A 15310-nucleotide genomic window follows, 5' to 3' on the forward strand; every position below is an offset into this window, starting at 1 on the left:
TATTATTACTCTAGAGATTGGGTAATTATTATTATCACCTGCAAAACATTCTAGTATGCACATAACATGAAATATGTCTTCTGTTACTTGACTCATATCACCCAATTTATAGGGTAGTATTATATAATAATATATTATGTAATAATAATATATAATAATATATTATGTAATAATAATATATAATATATATAATAATATTCTTAATATAATATATATATAATACTTATTATGTCATAATATATATCTATATTATTATCTGTCTAATAATTATGTAATCTTATGATATAATCATTATTGTATATTATGATATATATCTATTAGTATGTATCATCATTCATATCTTCTGTAATTTATGTAATACATCTTTATGTCTCTTCTGTCTATATTCTATCTATGCTCTCCTACTCTCCTGTCCTATTCTGATATACATCATCTATTAGTACTATTGCTGATCTCTAATTATCTATTATGTATATTCTGATATAATAATCTATTATGTATAAGATCTAATATATTCTTACTAATTATGATCTAATAATATATCTGTACTAAGTCCTATAACTCCTATTTTGTAATATATGATACTCCATTATTATGTATATTATGATATAATAATATATTATGTAATAATGATAATATCTACCTCAGAGAATTGTTAGGAGAATCAAATTAGGTGCTATATGTAAGACATTCAGCATATTCCCAGAATGATAATTTAAGAAAAGTGGACTGTTTGTAGAGACTGAACACATCAATTCCCATGAAATTTCCTTCATTATATCCCACATAAACACAATGGAAATAGCTCACAGATCATGAGCACTCAGTGTGAGAAAAGGCAAGAGACCTTCTTACTATTTTTTTGTTTCTTTTTAAAGCACTGACAATTCCTCCCTGTGAAATAATTTTTAAAATAATTAAATTTCCTTTTGAATACCTAGCATTGATACATTACCTCAGTTTTCCTCCCAATAACTGTATGAAGCCAGTATCATTATCTCCATTGCATTGTTGAAAAAAACTGATCCTCATCAAAGATCATTGACTAACCTCAATTTGCTTGCCAGCCACTGGCAGAGAGTACAATTTAGGCAACACATGTGTAACAGACAAAAAGTGAAAACTGAGAGGAACTTAAGGAAAGCAAACTTAAAACGGCACCAGTGTAAAAGGAAACCTATTGACAAAGGCATTTTCAAGGATTTCAATGACAGCAATAGCTGCACTCCACCAATGCTGCCACTAGATGGTGGTGTTTCCATTATCTAGAGGTCTTGTGCGTTACCTTTTACCTGTTAAGAAAATCTGAAATCTGTATAAAGCCTGGCCTAGAGCACTTCTGTCTTTACAGCTTCTACCCTCCTGCCCCAGTTGCCAAGGCAAGCATCTTGAGACCCAAATCTCACATATGCATGTATTCTGTATGGTTGGAACTAGAATTTGACTTCTCCCTCTGTATTCGTGAATATGCTTCTTTATTGCTGTTTGACACCAAATTAGTAAACACGGAAATCCATTGACTCTATTAATATAATTCTCTCAGGTTTCAAAGGAGGTCAATGAAATGATGGTAAAAATGCCATACCAGTGTTTCATAAATGGACAGTTCACAGATGCAGACGATGGAAAGACTTACGACACTATCAACCCAACGGATGGATCTGTGAGTAATTCTGTAGTGTTAGTAGTGATCACTCGTGGTGGATTTTTAGTTTATACACCGTTGTAAAAGAGGCAGTCTTAAGAAGCCCATTAATTCTCTCACTCTGCCTCTAAGCACTTCATGAAATGTACTTCACACTTTTCTTTCAAAGACTCAGTTCTGGTACTAGCTGCTATTAACTGTAGTAACCTATTTTATAGAACATTTATGATAAATTTAGACAGGTAGCTTTACCTATAAACATCAGAGGCACTCATCTGCATAGAGATACATGTGAAAAAATTTTTCAGACTTTGAAGACTCATGGCAAGAAATTCAGCTTTCCTAAGGCACTGGAAGAACTACAGAGTCTTCTGTCTTCCTAAATGTGTTCTTCCAGAAAGTAGTATGACATGAGAAGTACCAAATTTCTGGTTCACAATTTTCATATTAAAATTGTTCTTTTTCTTTACCGTAGTACTGGATATACTCATTTCTCATCATAACATTTTTTAAAAAATCAGTAATACTCTATTTTTTCTATTAATACAATATTAATTCCAAGAACCATATTTTCATATCTCTCATGTGACCTATTTTTACTTACCTTGAAATAGACAATATGCAAAGTATCCTATGCTTCTTTGGCGGATGTTGATAAAGCAGTAGCAGCAGCAAAAGATGCTTTTGAAAATGGTGAATGGGGAATAATGAATGCAAGAGAAAGAGGAAGATTGATGTACAGGTATTTTTATTTTTTATTTTTTAGAAAAGTAATTCTGGTAGAGATGGGGTTTCACTATGTTGGCCAGGTCTCAAATTCCTGACCTCAGGTGATTTGCCCGCCTCAGCCTCCCAAAGTGCTGGGATTACAGGCATGAGTGGTGGCACGTGCCTGTAGTCCTAGCAACTCTGGAGGCTGAGGCAGAAGAATTGCTTGAACCTGGGAGGTGGAGGTTGCAGTGAGCCAAGATCGCACCACTGCACTCCAGCCTGGGCAAGAAAGCAAGACTCTGTCTCAAAAAAAAAAAAAAAAAAAAAAAAGACAAGAAAAACAAGTCTACTACCTTTGGATATTGGCTAACATTGCCAACATTTTAAAAATTCCTGCAAAACATTCTGGTATTCACCTAGTATGAAATATGTCTTCTGTTACTTGACTCATATTAAATCCTATATATGTTGATTATGTTAGTATTGCTTGCACCAGGCAGGTCCTAGCTGGAAAAGAAGTTTAATAAAGAACTGTTTACAAAGACGTGGGCTAGGTCAAAGAAATCCAATAAAAGATACTGAAACATCCAGGCAGGGCTAGCAGCAAGGGGAAGCTGCTACGTCTTCAAGGTCTGAAGGGACAGGAGAAGGAGCTGTTACTGGAATCTGGCAAGATCTGTAGCTATAGGAGAAAACCACACTCCAGTGGAGGGGCATGGCAGCTTCTGAACCACATGGAGCCAGGGAATCCAATTCCCCAACCACTTTTTCCTTCAGTTCACCAATCTTCTGTGGGTGCCTCCCAGTGGCCTCTCACTGGCCAAGCCCAATGGGAGAGCAAGGGAACCAGGTGATATAATCTATAAAGGTCATTCACCAGGGTCAAGGTCACAGAGCAGGGTGGAGAATGGATACAGAGTGGCAAGTGGAAAATATCCAGTACCCCGTTGTTTAAAAAAAAAAACCATTTTATATCAACTTGATCTGTAAGGAATAGGAACAAGAAAGAAAAATAATAAGGACTGAGAATATTTTAAATCAGTAATGAAGGATGCCAGGAGTAACTAGATTCAATCATAAATTCCATTTGCTGTTTACCTAAAATCCAGTATCTGACCTAGATCAACAGATCTCTTAGAGCAATGATATGATTTGGCTGTGTCCACACCCAAATCTCATCTTGAATTGTAGCTCCCATAATTCCCGCGTGTCATGGGAGGGAACCAGTGGGAAGTAATTGAATCATGGCGGCAAGTCTCTCCTGTGCTGTTCTCATGAAAGTAAATAAGTCTCATGAGATTTGATGGTTTTATAAAGGGCAGTTCCCCTGCACATGCTCTCTTGCCTCTTTCCTTTATAAATTACCCAGTCTCAGGTATGTCTTTATTAGCAGTGTGAGAACGAACTAATACAAGTAAGATCTGGAACGAAGATTGTGGGAGGGGGATTTCAAGCTGGACTCTAGAGTGGCCCCAAAGGAACAGCTCCGAGAACCACTACAATACAGAAGAAAAACAAATAGAGAAGTTGACCACAAAAGATGAATTTTTACTGTATCGTAGTCATTATACAGTCCTGCACTTACCTTCCCATAAAACCGAATACCAAACAGAAATCTGTTGTAGTGTTTGTAATTCATTGTGTACGTTGCTATCTTGTCTCTTCAGTTAGTGTTGGAAATATTTTTGTGCCAACTGGAAATCCTCAAATGTTCATGGGTTCTCAGAAGGTGTGGGTTCTGGGAATGTGGTTCCAGTGACTGGTACTGGCTCAATCATTGTTCCACTTCTTACGCATAGATGAGGCAAATTATATACGCTTCCAATACCCTCTGCTTCTCCTTTGTAATTCTTGAAACAAATGATTTATGAAATTATTTGTTTAATGTCTTTCTTCCCTACTGGACCATGATCTCCATAAGGGCAGAGATCTGATCCATATGTGTTTACCTCTGAATCCTCCATTGTTAGGATACTGCATTGTATGTAACAGGAGCTCAATCAATACTTGTTGAATTTATTTCTTTCACTGACCACACAGACTTGCAGACCTACTGGAAGAAAACCAAGAAGAGCTGGCAACCATTGAAGCCCTTGATTCAGGGGCTGTCTATACCTTGGCTCTGAAGACTCACATTGGAATGTCTGTGCAAACATTCAGATATTTTGCTGGCTGGTGCGACAAAATTCAGGTAAGCACAAATACTATTTGTTCTGAAAGAAAAAGGGATTAACATTGATTAGTTTGTACCAGGCACTGTGTGAGATCCTCTTTTTATGTAGTTTTTTTACACCAACATAGCAGGGTTGTCTCGGTCCATTTTATGCTGCTATAACAGAATACCTGAGACTAGGTAATTTATAAAGAACAGAAATGTATTCTCTTACAGTTCTGGAGGCTGGGAAGTCTAAGATAAAGGTGCCAGCAGGTTTGGCCTCTAGTTTTAAGATGGTGCCTTATAGTTCATCCTCTGGAGCAGAGGAACGGCGTGTCCTCACCTGGCAGAAGAGTAGAAGAGAGTGAACCCACTCTTGCAAGCCCTTTTTATAGAGGCATTGATCTGTTCATTAAGGTGGAGTCCTCATGACCTAAACACCTCCTATTAGGCCCTGCCCCCCAACACTGTGGCATTGGGGGTTAAGTTTCCAGCACATGCATTTTAGGAGACACTTTCAGACCCTAGCAATGGTTATAACAACTACAGGAAGTAAATGGATAGCTCTTATCCCCTTATTACATGTGAGCAAACAGAGGCTTGAGGACATGGATGCCTTTCCTATAATTTGTAGCAAGTAACCCATACGACCAGATTTGAACACAAGATTTTCTGAATCTAAAGTCTAATGACATTCTTTGCACTTTACTATAATATCTCCTGAGGGTGTTGAATATTTTTCCAGACTTTTTGGAGAAGCCTAGTACCGTGAAGGGTGTACAAATTCAAATACCTACAGAGGCCAGAGAGCTACCATAGATGGTGGAAGAAGACTGAGTATAAGAAAAACTTTTTCTTTGAACATGTGTCCTAGGAGAAATAAATTTTTAAAAAATGTATTTATTTTTTTCTTTTGAGGCAGAGTCTTGCTCTGTCACCCAGGCTGGAGTGCAGTGGCGCCATCTCAGCTCACTTCAACCTCTGCCTCCTGGGTTCAAGCAATTCTCCTGCCTCAGCCTCCCAAGTAGCTGAGATTACAGGTGTGTGCCACCATGCCCGGCTAATTTTTGTATTTTCAGTAGAGACGGGGTTTCACCATGTTAGCCAGGCTGGTCTTGAACTCCTGACCTCAAGTGATTTGCCTGCCTTGGCCTCCCAAAGTGCTGGGATTACAGGCGTGAGCCACTGCACCCAGCCAAAAAAAAAATTTTTTTAAGGAAAAATTTGATAAAGACACAGGAATAATAAATAAATATTTCATTTTCCTTTTACTATATAATAAATAGCAAACATGGGGTGATCAATGGCAACAACACTAGCTCCAGCACTGGGGATATAAAAGGGAGAGGTAGGGCTTGTAGCAAACTGCAGTATGCATGTTCTTCATAGACTCATAATAACCACTGCAGTACCAGTTATTGCAACCACATTCCCAGCAGCAAAAAGAAGCAAGTGAGAAAGGGGGAGTGGTAAGAGGAATTTCACAAAGCATTCTTACCTTCCCAGTACGTTTTGCTCATATCCCTCCTTGACCATCTCTATCTGCTAAGGAGACTGGGAAACATCGTATTTCATCCGAGTACATTGCTGCCACCAATGTTAATGTACAGTCAGACAGACCTGAGTCCAAGTCAGCTTTGGCTCGTATCAGCCAATGTTGTTAAAGTTGTTTTATCTCTCAGAACCTTACTTTCCTCCTCTATAAAATGGTCACAATAATACATACTTTGCAAGTTATGTTTTGAGGACTGGAAACAAGTATTTGTACACTATAGGATTAGACAACTCTGCAACATAGCAGGTTCGCACAAAAATGAAGTTTTTATTGTGATTCAGCCACAAAGTCATGCATATATTGATATTTACTAATGGTAGTTCAGGTCCATCTCTTATCCCCAATTATGAAATCCAAATAGCTCTGAAACCTGAAAATTGTTTGATTGGTTCAAACTCATTTGATGCCAAACCCTGACTTGAATGAACATAATCTATTAATAATATTTATTTACATCACTTAAAGTGAATATTCATATGTTTCAGTGAATCAATACTAGTGTGTTTGCATGGACACAGGGAGGGGAACATCACACAATGGGGCCTGTCAGGGGGTGGAGGGCTGGGGGAGGGATAACATTAGGAGAAATACCTAACGTAAATGACGAGTTAATGGGTGCAGCAAACCAACATGGCACATGTATACCTATGTAACAAACCTGCACATTGTGCACACGTACCCTAGAACTTAAAGTACATTTAAAAAAACACTAGTGTGTTTGATTATGGGAGGCTTATTCAAATCCTGCTGGGGTAGCAGATAATATAAGGTACATGCACTATATTACGTTTCTAAAGTCCAAAAAATTATGAATTCCAAGACATAACTGGCTACAAGTATTTTAAGAAATTGTACACTCTATTAGTAGTAGCAATAAGATTTTATGTGGCAAAGCAAATGAATAGCTTTCATTAAAGCCTACTATTGTGAACCTGTTAGGATTCAATTGGCTGCATATAACAGCCAACTTAATCCTGTTTTTTAACCCTATTATTTTTATCTCACTTTCAAGGAGTCCAAAGAAAGGCAGTCAGGACGAGTATGTGAGATGCAAACTCTTTTTCTGTCTTTGCCAGGCCATCTTTAGTACCATGTGACCTCCACCCTGAAGGCTAACTCATGATCTCAAGAAAATCACTGCAGTGCCAGCCATTTCAGCAATAGTGTAAACAGGAAGAAGGAGGAAGCAGACATGGAGGGAAGAATAAAGGAGTTGAGTTAGTCTAGTTTAAATATCAGTCACCTTCCAATGCTTTGTGCTTATATCTTCCACTGACCATCCCTAACCTGGAGAATGGGAACCATAGTATTTGATCTAGGCATATTGCTGTACCCATTATTAATACAGGGATTCTGTTACTAAGGACAGAGGGGAGAGTGGATAATAGGCAGGCAGTTCACATTCTCTGCCAGGCCAAGCAATTGGGAATGAACAAAATGAGAATTATGTTTATTCTCCTGTGTTTCATGGTTCTCTTGAGAAACAAATAGCTGTTCCTTCTTTGGCATGGATATAGTTCTTATCAACAAACACTCTTTCATATCAGCTAACAAAAAGTAAGAGAGGAAGACAAAAAATGGATCCTATGAGATTAAATTTACTTATTTAAATTAGTAAAATAAGTATCAACTTTTCTTATTCTTTAGGGTTCTACTATTCCAATCAACCAGGCCCGTCCAAATCGCAATCTGACCTTCACCAAGAAAGAGCCACTTGGGTAAGATAAGGAGAGTGCCTCTGAGTGAATCATGAGTTGTGTTATTTGAAACTAAGCGTGTCGACACTAAGCGTGTCGAATTTCTTCCCCTGCAGTGTCTGTGCCATTATTATTCCCTGGAACTACCCGCTGATGATGCTGGCGTGGAAGAGTGCTGCGTGTTTGGCAGCAGGCAATACCTTAGTGCTCAAGCCAGCACAGGTAAGGCCACAAAGGGCCAGGTACAGAATCGCCTCCTTCTTACATCCAGTACTTCAAAAGAGTGACATATATTTATAAATAGCAAACAAAAATGAGATTGTATGGCATTTTTCTCATACATCATGGACAACATTTCATGTCAGTAAATACTCATTTTTAATAGCTACCTAATAACATTGTATGGAGATTCTACAATTTAAAATTTTCATAATAATAGAAGCAAGCATGGTGCACATCAGTGAAGTCCATTGACTTTCTACAAACCAATTCAATTCTTGCAAAATGCCAAGTGCCCAACATTTAGGGAATTATTTAGAGTAATTATGGGATATCAGAAAAAGTATTATGCAGGTATTCAAATTTAATTGTCAAAAATACTGTAAAGGCAGAGGTTGCAATGAGCCGAGATTGTGCCACTGCACTCCAGCCTGGGCAACAGAGCGAGACTCTGTCTCAAAAATAAAAAAAAATATATATATATAAAATATGTATTATATATATATTAGTTCACTATATATTATATATTATATAACAGAGCAAGACTGTCTAAAAAAATAAAAATATATAAAATATATAAAATATATATTTATATGTATTATATATTAGTTCACTATATATTATATATATTATAATATATATTATATATTATATGTAATATATTACATAAAAATATATTTATATGTATTATATATTAGCTCACTATATATTATATATTATAATCCCAACCAATGGGATTGTTATATATTATATATTATAATATATATTTATATGTATTATATATTAGCTCACTATATAAAATATATACTATAATATATATTATATATACCATAATATAGTATATATTATATAATATATAAGATAATAATATATATAATATATTATATATATTAGCTCACTATATATATATAGTGAAGATGTAGAAGATGAGGGAAAAGCATATAAAAGAACATCTGTAATTATAAAAATATATCCAGATGGATAACAAGAAAATACTTTTAAGAAATAGTTAAGGTAGTTTTCAAAAAAATCTTTTAATGCTACAATAGCTTTTTAAGAAAAAAATATGGCAGCCAAGTTAACACTGGCTGAGACTTTACTATATAAAGTGCACTATGCAAAATAAGAAGAAAAACAAACTTCTTAATTGGGTTTCTGTTATATGCAGGTAACTTTACTATGTAGTAGGCATTCTGAGGTGCATAATTCATGGAGAAAACTTGGTCTTTATTCTAGAAGAGTTTATAATTTGTTACCTCTCAACTCTTTCATTTCTTCTTTCAGAGCTTAAAAAAATACAGTTTCATTTGGCATAGCTACATGGTCATGTGACCATGGCCATTTTGTTTTAATCATTAAAAATGATTTGAAAAAGTAGGTATACATTCAAAGTTTTCAAAATTCAAAAGATACAAAGAGGTAGATAGTGAAATGTCTCCCTTCTATCATTACTCTCCAGCCAACCAGTTTACCTCCCAGAGACAACCAATGGGATTAATTGTTATCTATTAGTGGCTTAGATATTCCAAAGATAGTCTGTACCTATATATGTGTATATTTATGAATATGTAGTTTTAGATGTATATGTAGAGATATGTATTATATGTAGATATATATTATTATATATGTATATATGTATATATTGCTAATTAATGGGCATAAAGTTTCAATTACTGGCCAGGTGAGGTGGCTCACGCCTGTAATCCCAGCAGTTCGTCTGTTTTTTTTTTTTTTTGAGACAGTCTCGCTCTGTCGCCCAGGCTGGAGTGCAGTGGCGCAATCTCGGCTCACTGCAAGCTCCGCCTCCCAGGTTCACGCCATTCTCCTGCCTCAGCCTCCCGAGTAGCTGGGACTACAGGCGCCTGCCACCATGCCTGGCTAAGTTTTGTATTTTTAGTTGAGACAGGGTTTCACCGTGTTAGCCAGGATGGTCTCGATCTCCTGACCTCATGATCCGCCCACCTCAGCCTCCCAAAGTGCTGGGATTACAGGCTTGAGCCACTGTGCCCGGCAGTCCCAGCACTTTGGGAGGCCAAGGCAGGTGGATCACTTGAGGTCAGGAGTTCAAGACCAGCCTGGCCAACATGGTGAAACCCCATCTCTACTAAAAATACAAAATATTAGCTGGGCATAGTGGTGGGCACCTGTGATCCCAGCTACTCCAGAGGCTGAGGCAGGAGAATCGCTTGAACCTGGGAGGCAGAGGTTGCGGTGAGCCGAGGTCGCACCATTGTACTCCAGCCTGGGCAACAAGAGTGAAACTCTGTCTCAAAAAACAAAGAAACAAACAAAAAAAAAACTTCAATTATGTAAGATGAATAAGTTCTAGAGGTCCTCTGTACAACATTGTACCTATAGTTAATACTACTGTATTTTACACTTCAAAATTTGTTGAGAGTAAAGCTCACATTAAATGTTCTTACCACAATAAAATAAAATTTTTAAAAACACACACAAAAGTAGCATTTTATATACTTACCAAAAAAAAAAATTCTTCCTTTTTTTAGCAGTTTCCATCGTATAGATAAAACATTTTACTTAACCAATCCATAATTATGGATATTCAGATTTTCTCTCCTTTTGCTGTATAAACCATGCTACAGTTAATAACCTTATAAACCTTATAAGTATAATGCACATGTGCAAGTATATTTATAGGATATGTTTCTAATTGCAGAATCCCTCAGTTAAAAGATACATATATTTGTGTGATAGATATTGACAAAGCCATCCATGGGGGTCATATTAGCTCACCAGCATTATACAAGACTACCGTTTCCCACTCTTGTTTAATGGGTGCACAACACATTAAACAGCAAGAAGCTAGCTGAGTGAAGTGAGGAGACAGATAATCTAGCCCAGTAGAGCTCCACACTGGCTATACATTAGAATCACCTAAAGTTCTCCTTTTAAAATGCTGATATGGGGCCCCACTGGCAGAGATGGGGCCCCATATTAGCATTTTAAAAGGAGAGATCTGATTTAATTGCTCTGAGTTGGAGACCACGCATTGGTATTACTTAAAAGCTTCACGTTTTTCCAAGACACAGCCAGGGTGGAGAACCACTGAATGGTATCCAATGAGAGTGCTAATTACTGAGGAATGGCAATGAGTATATATAATGTCCAAAAATTACAAACATTCTTTGAGTGCATACCAGTTGCCAGGCAGGTAGTAGTGATGAAGATACACAAAGTTTCTGTCCCCATGGAAATTACAGTCTGGCTCTATCTGCAGTTCAAAACTGGCAGTTTTATAGTTGAAGATAATTTAAATCCTGAGAATGAAAGACCCAAAGGTGCCATTGTTATGCTGGACTTTTTTATTTTATTGGATAATATTATGCAGTGATGCATTTATAATATTAGGGCTCTGTGTGAATGTCAAGAGGACTGAATTTAGATGACTCTTCTTAAACCGGTTGTCTGCTTTGTTATATGTGTGAATGATTCCCTCCTGGCTTCATACAAAAGCAAGCAGATTTTCATGGCCTAGAGTGGTTTGGTCCAGGTGTGACAAGTTCTGACTTTATTAACCTCATATTTAGCAATGACCTACACTTGCCCAGAACCATACTAGAGGCTTTCCCATATATTATGCAAACCTGTAATCCCGCAGGGACACTGGATAGCCAAATGGAAGAAAATCAATAGAAATGAAAAGAGCTGTGATAGAGATGAAACCATTTATTTTATTTATAAATGACATTTTAAAACCTTTATATTCTTACTTTAAAAGAATTATAATTAATTCAGGATAGTTTTTAAACATCTTTCTAATTATGATGGTTTCATACCAAGACATAATCAGATATACTTGGGCTAGGATCATCTTCAACTATACTAGATGTAAATCCACTATTTTAACAGTCTTGATAACTTCAAATATTTTGGGCCAACTTCTCATCGAGTTAAATCTACACTGACATTTTACAAACCTCACAATGTGACTGTCATGGACCTGTTACTAGAAGGAGGAAAAGTGGTAGCGCTGCCTCTTTCTTGTTTGCTTGTTAACATTATTATTTATTGTGCAGTTTCTATGCACATTTTTTGGCCACTTGTCCATTTTATGAAGACAAACTTAATTAAAATAACAACATAGTCTGTGAAACCATGTAATCCAGCCTGTAAACTTCATCAGAGGGCAATCTTCTGAAAGCAAATGAGCAAGGGAAGGAACCACTGCTACCCTCTTGGCCTGGTGAGCCTCTATTCTTTCCTAGGACACTGCCCATACCTTTGTGACCTATGACCATATGACCTTCATTCAGACTGTGTGAGAGCAGCATTATCCAGCCATACAATAAATGTTAGTTATGGTTCATTTATTTTATATCTTTGTCAGCTAAAATATATAAATAAAAGTTCCACTATTTTCTTTTCGCACCTCAATGGATCCTCTTGCACATCCCATTTTTAGAGTCCAAGCTAACCAAGTACTGACTTAAGACTGAATGGACGTTGGTTTTTAAGAGTGTGAAGGTATTGCTTTCATTTTGCTTTGGAGATTTGCATTGCTATAATAGATGTTTAAGGTGAGATCCATATTATGCCACTTTTTAGGTGAGAAAGAAGGGAAAATAAGAAAATATGTATTTGCTGATTTGAATACAAGGAAACACAGGAAAGATAAACTAGAGACTGATGAAACTGATTATCTATAGAACATGGGATGAATGGGGTGGAAAGGAGGGTGAGAGAACAACATTCTCTGAATGGACGTTTGAATAGTCCTGACTTTTGGAAGCATATTCCCCATATTCAATGACAACAAAAAAAAGAAATATAATCAACAAAGATGGGGCCAAAACCCTAAAAGTAAATGTAAACAAAACAAATTAAGCCATATTTCAAATGAATAACATGACTCCATTGAAGAGAGTGAGGAAGCATGAACCCAACTCACTTTTGACTAACTTTGGACTATATGTCCTCAGGATAAAGGCAACGCAAAACAACAACAACAAAAAAAACCCAAATGCATATTCAACTCTAATTAATAGGCTTCTTTTTCACAGGGACATGGCTTAACAATTCTCAAATTACTTTCTCTATGTTTTAGGATTAAGCAAATAATTAAATATATTGTGGATAATGGGAGCCATGTCTCTCTTTCTTGGAGAAGAGAATGACAAATGTAAAAAGGGCAGAAGGATAGAATCGACCCTGAGATATTGGATAAAGGTATCAGTGTAAACTCATGGGTTTTAATGTATTTAGATAGTTAAATAAAGAAATGGATATAGGCATATGTGGGATAGATACACACATATATTTAGGGGTGTGTGTGTGTGTGTTGTGTATACATACATCTCTTTCCCAGCTCTGTCTGCTAAAAGGGCCTAGAAGTCCGGGCACGGTGGCTCAAGCCTGTAATCCCAGCACTTTGGGAGGCCGAGACGGGCGGATCACGAGGTCAGGAGATCGAGACCATCCTGGCTAACACGGTGAAACCCCGTCTCTACTAACAATACAAAAAACTAGCCGGGTGAGGTGGCGGGCGCCTGTAGTCCCAGCTACTCGGGAGGCTGAGGCAGGAGAATGGCGGGAACCCGGGAGGCGGAGCTTGCAGTGAGCTGAGATCCGGCCACTGCACTCCAGCCTGGGAGACAGAGCGAGACTCTGTCTCAAAAAAAAAAAAAAAAAGGGGGCCTAGAAGCGATGACCCCTCAATAATGTCCAGATATCTTGGTTTCTAAAATACCATTCTTCTCTCAAAGAAACTTGGGCTCCTTGGAGAAGGAGCTGGAGTAGGGAAGAATCAAGATGAATCTGAAATATTTTGTTGGGCCTGAAAGCAATGTAATGCTCGAAGAGTAATAGGGGCATGGCAGAATGATAAGGGGCCATACTAAAGGGACTGCCTCAGCCAAATCTAGAACGACTGAACATCAAAATCAATAACAATAGTAAAAGATGACAACCTGCTGATTACAGTAAGAATCTATGTGTTCACACTGATATTAATTAATTAAACAGAAAGGAAAACACGTAGAGAGCCAACAAGTACATGTAAAAGGAATGATGGAATTGGAAAATCACCATTTGACAACCATCATAATACTTTATGATTATTATCCAGAAATTATCCATGGATACTAAAACTAGTGGATAAAAATTTGAGGAGTACCTCCCCACAAAATATTTATTAACTACAATGTATAAAATAGTAACTTACAGCGATGAAAGTTGGCAGACCACATTTGCCAAATAGTCGAAATCAACTTTCCAGTATTGGAACTATTCTACAGCACGTGCCACCCAATGTGATGTCCTGAGAAAAGCCCAGCATCGCTCCAGTGGTATTGTTCCCAAAAGTGCATAACTTGAATCTAATCATGAGAAAACATCAGACAGATCCAAACAAAGAGACATTGTATGAAATAACTGGCACGTACTCTTCAAAAATGTCAGTGTAATGAAATAGAAAACTCAGAAATTCTCCTAGATTACTGGAGACTACAGATAGAACTAAATGTAATGCAGATGTTGGATTTTCTTTTGCTGTAAGACATTATTGGGATAATTGGTGAAATCTGAATGTGGTCTGCAAATCATGTATTCTATCAGTTGTTAATCTCCTGATTTTGATAATTGTACTATGGTTATGTAAAAGAATTTCTGGTTTTATAGAAAATGCACACAGAAGTATTTAGAAGTATGGGATATGTCTTTACTGTATTCTTAAACAGTTCAGAAAAAGATACCCCTTAAATGTGTCTTTAAAAAATAGTTTAGAAAAATATATATAGAAAGATAAAGCAAATGCAGTAAAATGTTAACATTTGAGGAATCTGAATGGAAATGTATATAAGGAATACTTGTACTATTTTTGCATCTTTTTGTAAGTCTGAAATTATGGCAAAATAAAAAAATAAGACAATGTACAATAATAATAAAATAAGCTCTAGTGCAGCTATCAAGGGAAAACTGGGTTCTGGGCTAACGGTCAGATTAGAGCCTGAAGAAGGTAATTGCTGTCTGCTTCTCCTCAGGTCACGCCCTTGACTGCTTTGAAGTTTGCAGAACTGTCTGTGAAAGCAGGCTTTCCAAAGGGGGTCATCAACATCATTCCCGGCTCAGGCAAGCCACTAAATGACTCACTGTGCTATAACTAATGAATGGTACTGGGGGAGCTGAGTGACTGTTTTACCACTAGAGACTTGTCCTGAATTATAACTGTATTAAAACTAAATACAACTTACCAAACAGTTAAGGATGAATATACTTACCATGTGCTAAAATCTTAAAATGGAAATACAGTGGTGGGTGAGTGGCAGTGGGGAGGGGGGTTGTACAATCATGTAAAATTACCCTAAGATGTT

The 15310-nt window shown here is 37.0% G+C and overlaps 1 protein-coding gene across 1 annotated transcript in view; it reads left to right on the plus strand.

The window, feature by feature from the left end:
• ALDH1L2 (aldehyde dehydrogenase 1 family member L2) overlaps positions 1-15310 on the plus strand; it is a 61801-nt gene that overhangs the window by 26868 nt on the left and 19623 nt on the right. Inside the window, exons 11-16 of the mRNA XM_010357305.2 lie at positions 1544-1663; positions 2260-2387; positions 4397-4547; positions 7714-7784; positions 7880-7985; positions 14981-15068. Of these exons, the coding sequence (XP_010355607.1) occupies positions 1544-1663; positions 2260-2387; positions 4397-4547; positions 7714-7784; positions 7880-7985; positions 14981-15068 (664 nt within the window). The remainder of the gene's footprint in view (positions 1-1543; positions 1664-2259; positions 2388-4396; positions 4548-7713; positions 7785-7879; positions 7986-14980; positions 15069-15310) is intronic.

The sequence above is a fragment of the Rhinopithecus roxellana genome, chromosome 10, assembly GCF_007565055.1.
Source record: "Rhinopithecus roxellana isolate Shanxi Qingling chromosome 10, ASM756505v1, whole genome shotgun sequence".
Classification (NCBI taxonomy): Eukaryota; Metazoa; Chordata; class Mammalia; order Primates; family Cercopithecidae; genus Rhinopithecus; species Rhinopithecus roxellana.